The sequence below is a fragment of the Tamandua tetradactyla genome, chromosome 17 (assembly GCF_023851605.1).
Source record: "Tamandua tetradactyla isolate mTamTet1 chromosome 17, mTamTet1.pri, whole genome shotgun sequence".
NCBI lineage: Eukaryota > Metazoa > Chordata > Mammalia > Pilosa > Myrmecophagidae > Tamandua > Tamandua tetradactyla.
In genome coordinates this window covers 10,339,151-10,355,166 of record NC_135343.1, presented here as the reverse complement: position 1 = coordinate 10,355,166, position 16,016 = coordinate 10,339,151, and the positions used below count along the sequence as shown (strand labels likewise).

General features: G+C 42.5%; 1 protein-coding gene across 4 annotated transcripts in view; it reads left to right on the top strand.

Annotated features, from left to right (window-relative positions):
* Positions 1-16,016, top strand: part of SOS1 (SOS Ras/Rac guanine nucleotide exchange factor 1) — a 275,229-nt gene that overhangs the window by 76,844 nt on the left and 182,369 nt on the right. For 2 of the 4 annotated variants that reach the window (XM_077134034.1, XM_077134033.1), the window contains exon 1: positions 3,468-3,597. The exons of the other annotated variants lie outside the window; for them this stretch is intronic. In XM_077134034.1, the coding sequence (XP_076990149.1) occupies positions 3,511-3,597 (87 nt within the window). In that variant the 5' untranslated portion in view covers positions 3,468-3,510. Of the gene's footprint in view, positions 1-3,467; positions 3,598-16,016 lie in introns of those variants that run through there. 4 annotated transcript variants of the gene reach the window in all.

Genomic DNA, 16,016 nt, shown 5'->3' with positions numbered 1-16,016 from the left:
GAACGGTGTATGAAAAAGACAGAAGCAGAAAAGAGATGGATGTGTAGGAGCCAACAGGTTGCTCATTTCCAGTGGGAGATACAGTTGGAAAGACAAGTGTTGGCCCGAGCGTTCAAGGCCATGAATTCCAGGCTAAGGACTCTGGACTGTTGAAGAGCCAGTGGAGGCTCTTGAACAGGAGAGTAACGGGTTCTGAAGGATGCTTCAGGAAGAAGAGTGCGGTCACTGCACGGGAGGGAACCGCGCAGCGCGGTCCAGGCCAGCCGCGTGCGGTAAAGCGCCGAGTGCGCCCTTCCGCCTGCAGGGGGCGAGCTGTGGAGCCAAACGCTTTCCCCGCCCCCTTCCTCAGTGTCCCGGTTCCGACTTGCACGCTCGAAGTTCGGCTAAACCTCCTGGACGCGCCCTCTTCGGGCCTCGGCTAGTCCGCCTGGATTCACTCCCGGGCGTCCCGTCCGCTTTGGCGCGGGGCTCTTGGGTCTGAAGAGGGGCGTGAGCCGCAGCCTCGGCGCCTGCGCCGTGGCGCCGCAGTTGGCTGGTGAGGCTGACGGTAGGGGGCTTCCGCGCCACGGCGGTGCTGACTGGTCTCACGTCCGTAGGTGTTTTGTTTTGTCCCAAGAAAACGAGAAATAGGCGAACAGTGCGGAGGAGCTGGAGTGCTCCCTGACTTTAACGGCGCCGAGCCTGGCCCCACTGCCCCCTTGTCTTTCAGCTGAGAAGCAATGGGTGTCTTCACCGCAAATTTCCTCCAGCTATTTGCTCTCAGCCTGCGGCCTAAATATCCATACTAGTGAAAACCTGCCCCGGTCTCTGAGCTTGTCCAGTCCAGGCTGAAATCCGTAGTTTTGGAGCTGGTTTCCCTCTGCGATAAAATCAGAGACTCGGAGTTGGGGAGCCAGTGGGTGAGAGGCATTTTCCGAGATTTTCAAGTCCAACCTCTTAGCCCTTCTCGATATACCGCGTGAGTGAATGTGTAGTTGTAAACCTCCGACGACTCCCCGTTTATGTAGTCTTCTTCTTGGAAGTTTCCTCCATACAACTTTCACCCTTTCAAAAATATTTATTGAGCACCTACTATGTGCCAGGCACCGTAGATCTTGGGAGTGCAATGCCTACTATACACACACGATTGCTGATCCGCTTGGTGTTTACATTTCAGGGGGAGGGGAGAGAAGTGACAATAACCAAAAAATAGGCTGTGATAATAGGGCTAGCAAGGAAATAAATAGGGTTTATTGTAGAAAAAAATAAGCAGGAACTATTTAGAGTGATCAGAGGAGGTGTCTTCGGATGTGAGGTTTAAAACTAGCCAAGTGCACAGCTAGGAGCAATGAGTTCCAAGCTGAGGAGAGAGCAAAGCCCTAGAGGCAGGGAAGAGGTTCGTGTTTTCTCGGAGTGGATGAAAGGCCGGTGTGACTGAGTGGGATAGTCAAGGTTGAGAAAGTAAGCAGGAGCCAGATGCACGACTTTGTGGGCCATAGTACCTTGGAGATGTAATCTCAGAGCAACGGGAAGCCCAAGGAAGAGTTCATGGCAGAAGAGTGAGCTTAGATCAGTCGTTTAGAACCATACAAACCAATTAGTTTTTCATATCATAGTCCTTTAGGTATTTGAAGATGGCTGACATGGTATCCTCTGAGACCCCTGCTTGTGCCTCCAATTCCTCTCCAAGCTAAGGTTTCTTTACTCCTTATTCAGAGGGTTTATGGACAGATTTCAAAATGTTATTTTGGCCCCTTTGAAAGTGTGGGAACATTTTAAACATGTAAATCATGTGTGACCACTTTAAAAGGAAAGGACCAAGACTTATTTCAGATCCACGAAGAGGTCCTTTAAAGATTAAGAGCCACTGCTTAAGCATTTTTCATCAATGTGATCCTGGCAATTCTCAGAGATAGAGTAAATGTCACCTTCAACCCGACTCCTTCTCTAAATGAGATCTCATCTGTGAAACGAGAACAGTAGGGTTGCTATGAGGATTAAATAGGATAGTGCTCAAAATGTGTTTAATGATAAATCATGAGACGGTTACAGAGTGCCACTGTTATAAACAAATATTTGCATGCTAGGATGGGGAGGCAATTTAGAGATCATGCTCCTTTAGCATTCCACAAACATCTACCACGAGGCTATTCTGTGTAGAGCTCCTGGTGAAAAAGATCTGCTCTTCCAGGAGTTTATTATCTAGTCTAAAGAGTAAAGATACAAAATACTATAGACTAAATGTCCTGAGAGGAGCATGAGTAAAGTGCTCCCGGAGCTGCAGAACAGGTCTGTTTCCACTGAAGGTGAGAGATTATTGGAGAAGTGCATATTTGAAATGGGTTTGAAAGATGAAATGACTGAATCTGAAAACACATAACAGAAACTCAATACTACGTGTCCACATTTTGTCCTGTAGGTATGTGGAAAGACCGACTGGAAACACTGCAATCATTTCTACCACCCCACGAACATTGAACACTTTGTTCTCGTGAGAAGGGATCCTATCTTTTGTCCAGTCTGTTTACTATATCGTACATGTTCTGGGCAGTCCTTATCTTCACGGTCGGGGACAAAGTACACATACGCTAAAACCTCGGAACGAAACGAAAGGCCCAGATCTCTCCAACACCCAATGGGGGCCGCTTCACCGTAGGTCGCCGCCGCCCCCTGGCTCCCCACCGCCGCAGGGCCGCAGTCCGCCCGGGGTCGGACTTCTTGGGGACCCAATCTGCCTGGGGTCGGAATTCTTGGGGCCTCTCCGCCCCTCCCCGGCAGCCCCCTGGGCTGCAGCGGCAGCACAGCCCGGAGCCCTCCCTCCTCCGCACTTCCCTCGGCCTTCACTGGAGAGGCCGAAAACCCGGAGCGAATCGACCCAGCCCGGCGGCGCATGCTCAGTGGTGAGCAGGTTCAGTTCGCAAGTAGGAAGCTCGAGGAGCGTTACACCGGTGTCGGCGGCGGCGGCGGCGGCACCACCTCACTGCGGCCGGATTCCCCAACAGCGATCCAAGGCCCTTCCCCTCCCCCGCTAGACCCCGGCCCCAGCTCCGCCCCGCCCGGGGCCTTGCGCGTTTCGGGGTCCCAGCTGCTCGCAGTGGGAGCCTCGGCCTGAGCGTCCTTCCACACACCCTCCCCCTCGCCGCCGGCTCCGCCGCTGGGCCAGGCCGGGCCCAGGAGCGCCGCCCCGGCGGGCAAGCGTCGGTCGCTGCGGAGGGCAGCCCGGGGCGGCGCCGGCGGGCTGGGGAGGGGTGGGGGGGCTCGGCCCTGGGGCGGTGGTGCGGCATGCCGCCGCCTCCGGGCTGCCTTCACTCTCCTCGGCTAGTGCCAGTGTCGGGTAGGTGGCCGCGCGCGGGCCTCGGCCCCCAGCCGGGCCGTCAGGGCTAGCCGGGCCGCGCGGCGCCCCGAGGGGGCCGGGCTGTCCCGCGGGGTCGCGGCCTTGCTCGGCGCGGCGAGCTCGCCCTCTCCCTCCGCGGTCTGGTCGCCGCCGCCGCCGCCGCCCCCCTCCCAGCCCAGAGGCGCCCGGGGGGCACCATGCAGGCGCAGCAGCTGCCGTACGAGTTTTTCAGCGAGGAGAACGCGCCCAAGTGGCGGGGTCTGCTGGTGCCTGCGCTGAAAAAGGTGAGGAGCGCGCGGGACCCCGCTTCCCAGCTGCATCCCCGGTGAGGTTGCCCGGCCGGGGCAGGGCTGGGGAGGCGGGGCGCGCTGGGCTGGCTTTCTTCCCGTTCTCACCGCCTCTCGGAAAGGACAGTGCGCACTGAGAGGGCCCCCCACACTCGGCTAGTCCTCGCCGTTGACGTTCGGCCGGTGTGTGGGAAGGCCGCAGGGCGCCACGGAGATTTCGTAGGAATCCTCCGACCGCTGAGAGATTAATGCCCTGCGCCTCGATTCGAAGGCTACAGTTGGAGGAGCCTCAGTTTTCCGTGGAGGTCAAAGCAGGCCAGTTTTCCTCCGTCTCCCCCTCACCCGGTAGCTGCTGTCAGCCTTCTGTTTTACTGGGCTCGAGAAGTGCTCTGGCCCTGATGCTTACTCTGATGGCACAGCTCGCCTGCCAGCAGGAGTGGGGACACGGCCTGCTCCGCTCGCCTTCAGTCTTCACTCCCCATTCTCCTGAATCCCCCACCCCTCGGGTCAACCCGGGCGCCTGCAAAGGCCACTCTTCAGATTTTTGTGGTCGTTGATTGTTCGAGAATCTTGGTACTAGTTTTTGGTTTGTCGATTGCAAGTGTTAACCTTTTATGTGCTTTTTCTTTTTTCTTTTCAAGTGTGCCACACTTATCTAAAGTTATCTAAAGTTATATCCTACGATCTGTTCTTTTAAATGTTTTCGTATACTCTGGTTTCTCTTCAGATCGTTTAAGTATTCTAGTATAATTAGGAAATGTTGCTAATTTTAAAAGTTTCCTTAAGCAATGTTGTCACTTTAAAAACACATATTCTATTAAAACCTCAGAAATTGGTGTATTTGAATGGATTTAAAAGCAACCAGAGTACTTTTTGTTTCCTTCATTTACCTTTTTATAAGTATAGAGATTATTTTCCTCTTTTAATAGTATTTCAAAACCCTAATTTTTTTTTTGCCCAAAGAATGTTTTGTGTTATCTGTTAAAAAAATATATATGTACATATTTGCTCCCACTGAGAATTAAGATTACAATGTTCCTTTTGTACTAAACATTTGTGCTTTTTAAAAAATGCATCTTAAAAGATGTCTGCTATTTCTCAAAGGCTAGAAACTTTTACTTTCCCTTTTGTCCTGTTCTTAACTGCCTTCCACCCTCCATCTCTAACTGTAGAAAAATATGCTCATATAGTTCAGATTTAAGTTGCCGCCCTTTTTTTTCAAGTTTGATTAGTCATAAATATTTCTGTGATTCTGTTTTCTAAGAAGACCAAGGAGTTGATTTACAGAATATATCTTTTATTCATTAGAAATACCATCAGGTTTTCACTTTATTTACGTTTGCTTTACCTGAAAGCTTGGCCTGATAGCTTACAACAGAAAAGGGAGTAGGAAAGGCTAGAAGATATTCTGACTGGGAGGTAGACAGAAAAACTGTTCAAAACATACAAAAAAAAAAAAAAACCTTAGAGAACATTAGCAATTTGGGGCTGTTTTGCTTTAGAAGGACACAACTCCTACTCCAAGGGAACCAAAGGGTCATATGGCAGGATAGAAAAAGCAGTGTAGAAATTGGCAGACCTGGTCTAACTGCTGTGCTGGTGGGCCTTGCTGAATTCTGTCTACAAGAACATTTCGTTTGGCTGTTATTATTTGTATGCTGTGTGGTGGGGGTCACATTTCATTCTTTTCCATGTGACTGTCCTGTCATTGCAGCACCAGTTGCTGAATGTTTTGTTTTGTTTTTCCAGGGTTCATGGGCTGGGAATCAAACCCTGGTCTTCTGCATGGTAGGCAGGAATTCTATCTCTGAAATACCAATTAGCTGTTATTTTCAAATGTAATTAGTTGCCAGTATTTAAAAATGGGAGCATATAAAATCTAAATTTTGAAACTTTCTTGACGAGCAGAAAGATCTCTCAGTGTTGGGTCTACATTCATGCAAGGAAGTATATGACTGGAAATTAGTAAATGGCTGCCCCCTTTAAATAGAACATTTATCTCCAATTACCACAGTCCCCACCAGTTCATCTGGCGTATTTACATAAACCAGTGTTTGACTTTTAGCAAAGATACGTAATAACAGTAGAAATGTTGGTGAACAGGTGTAAGTGTATACAATCTAGCTGATATGTAAGGTTCTTGGAATTTCTCATTCAGACACCAACTAACAATGATTCTAAGCCACTTAAGAAAAGATTGAAAGTATATTTCATATTTGGATGTGTTTTTCGGAACCCAAAACCTGCATTTTCACTTGCCTCCTGGATATTTCATTTGGATATTTTCACATCTTGAATTCATCCTTCTGACCTAACACAAGATGTGCCCAACTTGTGTTCTCTTACCTGAGACTGTTTGGACATGCTGTTCCCTTCACCTGAACTGCCCCTCTTTGCCTGGCCTAACATTGCTCCTCCTTCTGGACTCACGTTCAACTTGAGAGTTCTTAGGACTGAGTTGGATGTCCCTCCTCTTTTTTTTTCTTTTTTCTTTTAGCACCCTGCCCTAGCAGTTAACAGTGAATTTTAAGTTCCTATTTATTTCTGTCCCCCCAACTAGATAGGTTGCTCCTTTAAAACAGAAGCATCCTTTTATCCCCCATGTAAATATTGCCTGGCACTGTTTGGCACTCAGATTATTTGAATGAATGGGCAAAAGGATATTGTGTACTTGTACTTCTTTCATATCCTTTAAATGTAGTACTTTCCAAACTAAAGTCATCACCTCTTTCCCTTCCACTTACTCCCCCCACCCCCCCACCTTTTTTAGCATGGAATTGGTGGTGGTCACTGATGTAGCTTCATCCTGGTTTTCTGACTAGGTTGCCTACTATAACCTTTCATGTTCTTTATGCTTTAGCTAGGTAGGACTGACTGTTTTTTCTGTATATGCCCAGAAAGTCCCACTGCATTTATCAGTCTAAGGCCTGTATTTTCTAGTATACAAAATATGTTGTGCCTACCACAGACCAGGCTTTGCCCTCAACACTAAGGATAAAAAGGTAAATGCCATGTTACAGAAATGACTGAATTAGAACATACTGGAAAGTGTTGGGGTGAGTCTGGAGGGATAGCAGGTCTATAGATAATTTTTTATGTGTTAAACTAAGAGTTTGAATTTTATCTATGGGAAATCGAGTCCATTGAAGAATTTTAAATAGGAGGGTAACATCAGATTTGAATTTTAGAAAGTCCGCTTTGACCATAAAAGGAAAATGGAGAAGAATGAGATTAAAATAAGGACGAAAGCTAGAAGAGTAGTATTTTAATAGACCGGCTAAGAGATGATGTATGTTTGAAGTAGGATGGAAATGTGAAAATAGATTTTATTTGAGAGATTCTTTTTTTTTTTTTTTTTTTACATGGGCAGGCACGGGAAACGAACCCGGGTCCTCTGGCATAGCAGGCAAGCATTCTTGCCTGCTGAGCCACCGGGGCTCGCCGTATTTGAGAGATTCTTAAAAGGCAGAAGTGACAGGACCTACTAACTCACTGCATGATTGGTGGAGTGGTGAGAGAGCAGGCAGAATCTGCTGGTTTTAATCAGGATAGAAAATGTAGGAAGAGAAGCTGTTCGGGGGAGAAAGGAATGGCATAATAAGGTAAGTTTTGGGCATGTTGATTGAGAAATTCTTTTGGGTTATCCAGTTGAGCTTCTCTTATTGGAACTGGTTGTTGCTATCTGGCGAAGCAGATTTGGGGCTTCTGGGAATGTAAGTAAAGAATTCTTAGAATAGATTCTATTCATATAAGAATAGATGAAGCTTATATCCATACAAAGACTTATACATGAATGTTCATGGTAGCTTTATTCAGCCCAAAACTGAAGATAGCCAAAAGCTCATCAGTGGGTGAGTAGATAAATAGATTGTGATATAACCATTTAATGGAACACTATTCCACATTAAAAAGGAATAAACTATTAAAATGCCTCCAACAACACGAATGAATCCCAAAATATTGATTCTTTCATTTCATTTCTGAATGAAAAAAAATAAAAAAAGATCAAAAAAGTACATGCTGTATGATTTCCTTTATATAAAATTCTAGAAAGTTCAAACTAATCTGTTATGACAAAAAGCAGACATATTGTCTGGGATAAGTGTTCATTTATCTTGATTGTGCTGATAATTTCAGGAGTATATACATATATTAAAACTTACCACATTAGCTGTTCAGGAAATGCAAATCAAAACCACAATAAGATACCATTTCACACCCACTAGAATGGCTACTATGTAAAGAGAGAAAATAAGCATTGGAGAGGCTACGGAGAAATAAAAACACCTGTTTGTTGTTTTGTGAATGTAAAATTGTGGAGCCACTGTGGGAGGACAGAAAGCTAAACATAGAATTACCATATGACCTGGCAAACTCACTGCTATATATATATCCAGAATAATTGAAAGGGGAGACTTGAACAGATACCTGCAAACTGATGTTGCGTGGCATTATTTTTATTTTTTTACAAATATTTTTATTGACAAATCTTCACACACATATAGTCCATACATGGTGTACAGTCAGTGGCTCACAATATCACCACATAGTTGTGTTTTCATCACCATGGTAATTTTTTGGGACACTTTCATCACTCCGGAAAAAATATATAAATAAAAAAGAAAAAATTCATATATTCCGTGTCCCTTACCCCCCCCTCTCATTGACCACTAATATTTTTAACTACCCAATGTATTTTAAACCTTACCACCCTATTGTTTATATATTTTTTAATCCATTTTTTTTTTTACTTATCTGTCCATACCCTGGATAAAAGGATGGTAAGGTTTTCACAGTTATGCAGTCACATTGTAGAAGTTTATATTTATACAGTTGTCTTTCAGAATCAAGGCTGCTGCTAGAACACAGCTCAACAGTATCAGGTATTTCCCTCCAGCCACTCCAATACACCATAAACTAAAAAGGAATGCCTATATAATGCATAAAAATAACTTCCAGGATAACCTCTTGACTCTGAAATTTTTTAGTCACTGAAACTTTATCTTGTCTCATTTCTCTTTCCTCCCTTTTGGTTAAGAAGACTTTCTCAGTCCCTTGGTGCTGGATCCTTGCTTATCTCTGGATTTCTGTCCCACGTTGCCAGGGAGATTTATACCCCTGAGAGTCATGTTCCATGCTGGGGAGAGGGCAGTGAGTTCACCTGCAGAGTTGGCTTAGAGAGAGAGAGAGGCCACATCTGAGCAATAAAAGAGGTTCTCTGGGGGCAACTCTTAGGCATAATTTTAAGTAGGCCTAGCCTGTCCTTTGCAGGAATAAATTTCATGGGAGTGAACCCCAGAATCGAGGGCTCAACCCATTGATCCAGTTTAATCAATGGCATTATTCTTATTCACAATTGCCAAAACCATCTTTTACTTCCATCAAGCAATCCTAGTGTCCATTAACAAATGAATGGATAAACAGTTTCAGGTACTTCCCTCTAGCCACTTCAATACACAATAAATTAAAAAGGCATATCTGTATATTACCTAAGAATAACCTCCTGGATAACCTCTTGACTCTGAAATCTTTCGACTACTGAAACTTTGTTTTGGCCAGTTTCTCTCTTCCCCCTTTTGGTCAAGAAGGCTTTCATAATCCCGTGATGCCAGGTTCCAGCTCATCCCTGGGGGTCAGGTCCCACATTACCAGGGAGAGTTCTACCCGTGGGAGTCATGTTTCACATAGGGGGAGAGCAGTGAGTTCACCTGCCGAATTAGCTTAGAGAGAGACCACATCTGAGCAACAAAAGAGGTTCTCTGGGGGTGGCATTTAGGCATAATTATAAGTATGCTTGACTTCTTTGCAGAAATAAGTTTTATAGGGGTGAACCCTAAAATTGAGGGGTTGGCCTATTAAATTGGTTGTCCCCACTGCTTATGAGAATATCAGGAATTACCCAGGTGGGAAAGTTTAATATTTCCTCCTTTCTCCCCAGTCCTTCCATGGGGATTTGCAAATATATTTTTTTCTCTTTCCAAATTACTTTGGGATTGGGGCATCATAATGAACTGTACAAACCAACAAGATCTCATTTCCTATTCAAGAATCTAAGTAATTATGTTCAAATAAACTGAGCATACAAGTTAAATTAGATATTGTAGTACCAAAAATATAAATTTTGCACCAGATAAACATCTCTTCCTTTGGTCTCACATAGAAGTTCAAGTTTTAAAATGTAGACCATGTCATCCTTTACCCTGTACTCTGATTTACTTTTATCCTATCCAGATGAGCTTCGTTCATTTCTCTAGTTGAAGTCTGATCATTTTTTCAACTGTTTTTAACAGTTGCTGTGTGGAGTAATGCTGACTTGCATAGCTTTAGGCTCTAACTATGAGTCTCAAGTGTCTCACAAATAACTAAAAGGGGAAAGCTTAGATTTTTGTGTGTTATCAGAATAAATTTTTAAAAATTTAACCCGTAGGACTGTACAACACAGTAAACCCTGATGTAAACTATGGACTACAATTAGTCGTATAATTATAATAATGTGCTGTTTTGAAGATGTTATGTACCCCAGAAAAGCCACGTTCTTTTTCCTAATCCAATCATGTGGGGACAGACCTACAGTTTTAAGTGGGAACTTTGATTGGGTTGCTTCCATGGAGGTGTGGCACACCCAATTGTGAGTTGAACCTTTTGATTAATTGGAGATGTGACTCCTCCCATCCAGGGTGGATCTTGATTAGTTTACTGGAGTCTTTAAGAGAGCTCATGGAGAGGGAAAGAGCTCAGAAGTGTCATAGATACAGACATTTGGATATTGAGACAGAAATAGCCTGGGTACTAAGCTAGGACTCACAGAAATAGCGAGAACCTGAAGAGAAGAATTCTGTGGCCCTGGGACATGCTAAGGTAAGAGACAAAACCTGGAGTTTTGCCCCGGGAGCAGCTTAGTGCGGACCCATGGACACTTTGAGAGGAAGCCTCTGGAATCTGAAGCTGGAAGCAATAGAACCAGGAATAAGAACTAGCAGATACCGGTCATGTGCCTTCTCATGTGACAGACATCAGCCTTTTTTTCAGAGTCAACCTTTCTTTCTATAGATGCCTTAGTTTGGACATCTTTAAGGCCTTAAAACTATTAATTTGTAACTCAGTAAATTCCCTTTATAAAAGCTATTCCATCTCTGGTATATTTCATCCCAAAGGCTGGAGCAAGCTAAAACAAGTAATGCTTTATCAATTGTAACAAAGGTACTAAACTAATGTCAAGTGTGAATAATAGGGAAAACTGCGTATGTGAGGGAGGGAGTGACATATGGGAATTCTGCACTTTCAGCATGAAATTTCTGTAAACCTATAATTTCTCTAATTAAAAAGAAAACTCATCACTTACCAGATTGTATGTTCTAGATATTTGCTGTTTATTGGATGTCAGTTACATCTCAGTAAAGTTGTCTAAAGAAGAATTAATCAGGCCACCCACTGAAAATGATTGAAGTAAGACTGAAATGGGGGTGGCATCAGAACTGGGGAGGGGGGGTGGATAGTAGTTTTTAGTGGAGGGCTGAGAGGCATGAACAAACGAGATTGAGAAGGAAGAAGTCAGGTAGAAAAGAAGGAGGTAACCCCTAGTGTCTGAGAAGCTGAGGGAGGAAGGAATTTAAAAATAAAAAATAAAAAATACTATAGAAAAGTATAAGCTGCTTGAAAAGTGTTGTATTGGACAGCCAGCAGGCCACTGATCATTTATGTCTGAGTGGTTTCAGTATGAGGGTAAAAGATGGAATAGCATGGGAAAATTAAGAGTACCAATGGCAGTTTTTTCAGATTCTTTTCTAGATGATTGGTGATAAAGGTAATTCTCTAGGAGGAAGGGGATTCAGAATTGAGGAAGACATTTTTGTTTCTTATTTGACGGTAGAGCGGAATAATGGGAGTGGGGTCTTTCATAAAGTGCCCAGCACCCACACCAAAGCATGGGACATCAGTGGGCTCCTCCCAGGCCCCTCTTGCCCCTCCACTTGCCACTCCCCTCCCAAGGGTAAACGCCATCCTAACTTCTAACAATGGAGACTGGTTTTTCCAGTTTAAAAACTATATAGATAGAATCATACAATGCGTGCTCTTTTGTATCTGGCTCCTTTCACGTAACATCTTGTTAATGAAGTTCATCCATGTAGTTTATTGATAAGATTATTTATTTTCATTTCTAGGAAATATTACATTGTATGAATTCACTACAGTTTATTTACCCATTCACCTGTTGATGATGCATATTTGAGTAGTTTTTAGTATTTAGCTATCATGAATAAAACTATGAACATCCTCATGCCTGTCTTTTTTTATTATTATTAGTTTAACTTTTTATTTTGAAATGCTTTCAAACATGCAGGACAGTTAAAAAAAATAATACATTTTCAGTGGTTGAATGCTTGCTTTCCATGTGGGAGACCATGTTCGATACCTAGACCATGCACCCCTCCCCCCCAAAAAAATACAAACCCTAAATGTAGAACTCCACCTATCCCCCAGATACCAAAATCCACCAACTTTAACATTTTGCCACATTTTGCTATATCAGTCTCTCCATCTATCTGCCTGTCTATCACTATTTTCTGAACACTTGAGTATAAGTTGTGTGCACCCGCTTCTTGAACACTTACTATTGTCATGCATATTTCCTGAGAACAAAAATATTCACACATGTTCCTACCTTAAGTGCAGTTATCAAGTTCAAGAAATTTGACATTGATATAATGCTTATGGTCTATATTCTCAAATTTCCGAATATCCCTTTAAGCCTTTTTTCCTCCCTTGTTCCCATCCAGGAACATTGCACTGGTTTGAAAGTATTACGTACCCCAGAAAGGCCATGTTTTAATCCTGATCCAATCTTGTGGGAGCAGCTATTTCTTTTAATCCTAATTCAATACTATAGGTTGGAAACTTTTAATTAGATTATCTCGGTGGAGATGTGATACACCCATTTATGGGTGTGATCTTTTGATTAGATGGAGATGTGACTGTCCAGTCAAGATGGGTCTTGATTAGTTTACTGGAATCCTATAAAAGAGGAAACATTTTAGAGACGGTTTGGACGTTTTTACAGGCTTAGAACTGTGAACTTGCAACTTAATAAATTCCCTTTATAAAAGGCCGTTCCATTTCTGGTATATCGCATTCCAGAAGCTTCCAAATCATATATTGCATTGAATTGTCATAATCTCCTTAGCTGCTCTCTCTCTTTTTTTTTTTTAATTGTATGAATATGTATACAACATAGATTTACCTGTCTCAGCCATTCTCAAGAGTACTAGTCAGTGGGATTTTTCACATTCGCAATTAGGAGGTATCCTTACAACCTTCCATTACTAAAACTTTCCCATATCCCCAAGCAGAAACCGTTTACACATTGTATATGAACTCCTCATTCTCCCTGCCCCTGGCAACCTGTATTCTAGTTTCTGTCTCTATGAACTTGCATGTTCTTGGATATTTTCTTTGTAGTTATTTGGGGCTTAAATTTAACATCCTAAATCTATAACATTTTGTTTTGTTACTGATTTATTTTCAATAGTATATGCAAATTATGTTACTGTACTCCATCAGTCCCCCCGCATTTATGTAGTTCTTGTTACAAATTACATGTTTCTGCATTGAGTCCAAAACTGCTGATTTAACATTACATTTCATGGATTTGCCTTTTAAATCATGTAGCAAGTGAAAAGTGGAATTACAAACCCAAAATACAATGGGACTGCCATTTATATTTACCCATGTCATCACCCTCATTGGGGATCTTTTTTTCTTCATGCAGCTGCAATATATTGTGTATTGTCTTTTACTTATAACTTGCAGAGCTCTCTTTAGCATCTCCTGTAGCACCAGTCTAGTGGTGACAAACTGTCAGCCTGTTTTTTTTTTTAAATCTGGGATGACTTTATCTCTCCCTCATTTTCAAAAGATAGTTTTGCTGGATACAGAATTCATGGTTGGCATTGTATGCTTTTAGCACTTTAAATATGTCATCCCCTGCCTGCTTGTGTCCATGGTTTCTGGTGAGAAGTTGGCACTTAATCTTGTTGAGGCTCTTTCATATGTGACTTGTTGCTTCTTTTTTGTGTGTTTTTCAGAATTCTCTTATTGCTAGCATTTGACAGTTTGACTGTAACCTGATGTGGTGTGGAATCTACTTGGTTTTATCCTGTTTGGAGTTCGTTAAGCATATTAGATGTGATATTCTTACCTTTCATTAAATTTGTGAAGTTTTATTTCGCTATATTTTTGAATATTCTCCCTTTGCCCTCCTCTTTTTTTTCCTTCTGGGACTCCCACAATGCATGTGTTGGTATGTTTGAAAGTATCCCACAGGTCCCTCAGCCTCTGTTCACTCTTCATTTTTTTCTTTTTTCTCCTCTCAAATTGAATGATTTCAATAGTCTTTGCTTCACATTCACTGATTCTTTCTTCTGCCAGCTCCAATCTGCTGGCAAACCCTTATAGAAAATTTTTAATTTCTGTTACTTTGGCCTTCAGCTCTGTTTGGTTCCTTTTCATAGTTTCCATCCCTCTAATGATATTCTCTTTGTGTTCCTCTCTCATTTTCCTGATTTCCTTTAGTTCTTTGTCCATATTTTCCTTTAGCTCATTGAGCATTTTTAGGACCATTTTAAAAAAGTCTTTGTCTGGTATGTCTCAGGGCCGGCCCTAAAATACACTTAGTTATTCTAATGTGTTATCTATAAATCTAGACTCCAAAGCATCTGTTCCTTAAGCTCATGTCAGACTAGTGTTATGACAAAGCTTTCCTTGAATGCCAGGTCCTAAAGGAAAAAAGAAAACATTTTTCCCTGTGTTTGCAGATTGACCTGTGCAAGTGCTCTTCTTCAGGCTTATCCATACAATAAATTACAGAATGGCTCCATGCCCAATGTAGGGGCCTTCCTGTTCTTTCTGCACATGTGTCTTTTCTTGGGCATGTGTGTGTGGCCCTAGGAATTCCCCAGTTTATGTGGATACAAATATCCCTTTTCCCTAGGCAATAGTTTTTTTCTGGTCCTGGGTACTGCATTTTATGTGCTACAAGCAGCGATCTCTTGCTCTAGGCAGCCTCTTGTCTACTCCCTGTGAACTCCTTTCTACATATAGACAAGTTCTGGAATGGCTTGTCCCTCAGACCACCACCAGACAATTGGCCCAGTATTGTGAGCTCCCAGTGTGTACGGAAGGATTACTGTGCACCCTCTGATACTGGGACCAGGGATTCTTACTAGGAATGTGGGCCGGTTCTGTACCAGTCTAGTGAGGAGTGGAAGAGAGGCCACCAAAAAAAACCCAGTGAGACTGTACAGTTTGTAAGTAGTTTTCCTCTTGATCTGGCACTTGTTATGTTACTGAAGTCCTTTAACTATTTTCTGGGGCTTTGAGAAAGATGTTTCTGACAGTTTTTGTTGGTTGTTTCCTATAGTTCTTGTTTTTTTTTTTACAACCCGCAAGTATTTTGTTTTTTACACCTCATATGCCGTGAATTCATAGGGAATAGGCTCCAGAAGCTCAGCCTCCTTTCCATTGGTTCTCACAAAGTGTGCTTTGTTTACAACAACACCAACAGCATGCTGGGAAACATCATAGACTCTTCCAGTTTTGCCATGGTAACTTTTGTGGGACATTCGTTTTTGAAAAGTACCCATTCCTTTGATGTCCACAATATCACCATTCTTGTAGATTTCATGTGTGTGGCCAGAGGAACTATGCCATATTTTCTGAAAGGCCTAGAAAATATACAGTGGGTGCCTCCCCTCTTTCCCTTTGTGTTCATCATTTGGCAAATTATTGCAAGATGGCGGTTCTGGCCAAAAGGGTATAGTGCTTTCTGATGATCCCAATTTTTTTTGTTTTTCAGTGTTCTCTAAGTGGTTTTTTTTTCTTTTTAAACTATTTTTATTATAGTAAAATTGATAGGTAATATAAGAAATTGTCAGTTTAACCATTTTAAGTGTAAAATTGATTGGCATTAATTTATTTTACAGTGTTGTGCTACCATCATCACCGTCTATTACCAAGGCTTTTCATCACCCAAAGCAGAAACTCTTTACCCGTTAAGCCATAACTCCCTATTTCCCCTTCCCTCCAGCCCTTGGTAACCTTTAATGCACTTTCTGTCTCTATGAGTTTCTTATTCTAGATAATTCATGTAAGTGGAATCATAGATTATTTGTCCTTTTTTGTCTGACTTTTTTGTCATTGAATATAATGTTTTCAAGGTTCATCCATGTTGTAGCATGTATCAGAACTGCATTCATTTTTATGGCTGAATAATTTTCCTTTGATGGGTGCATCACATTTTTTTCATCCATTCATCCATTCATCAACCTTTGGTTTATTTCCTTGGGCTATTGTGAATTATGCTGCTATGAATATTGGTATACAAGTAGTATCTGTTCGAGTCTTTGCTTTCACTTCTTTGG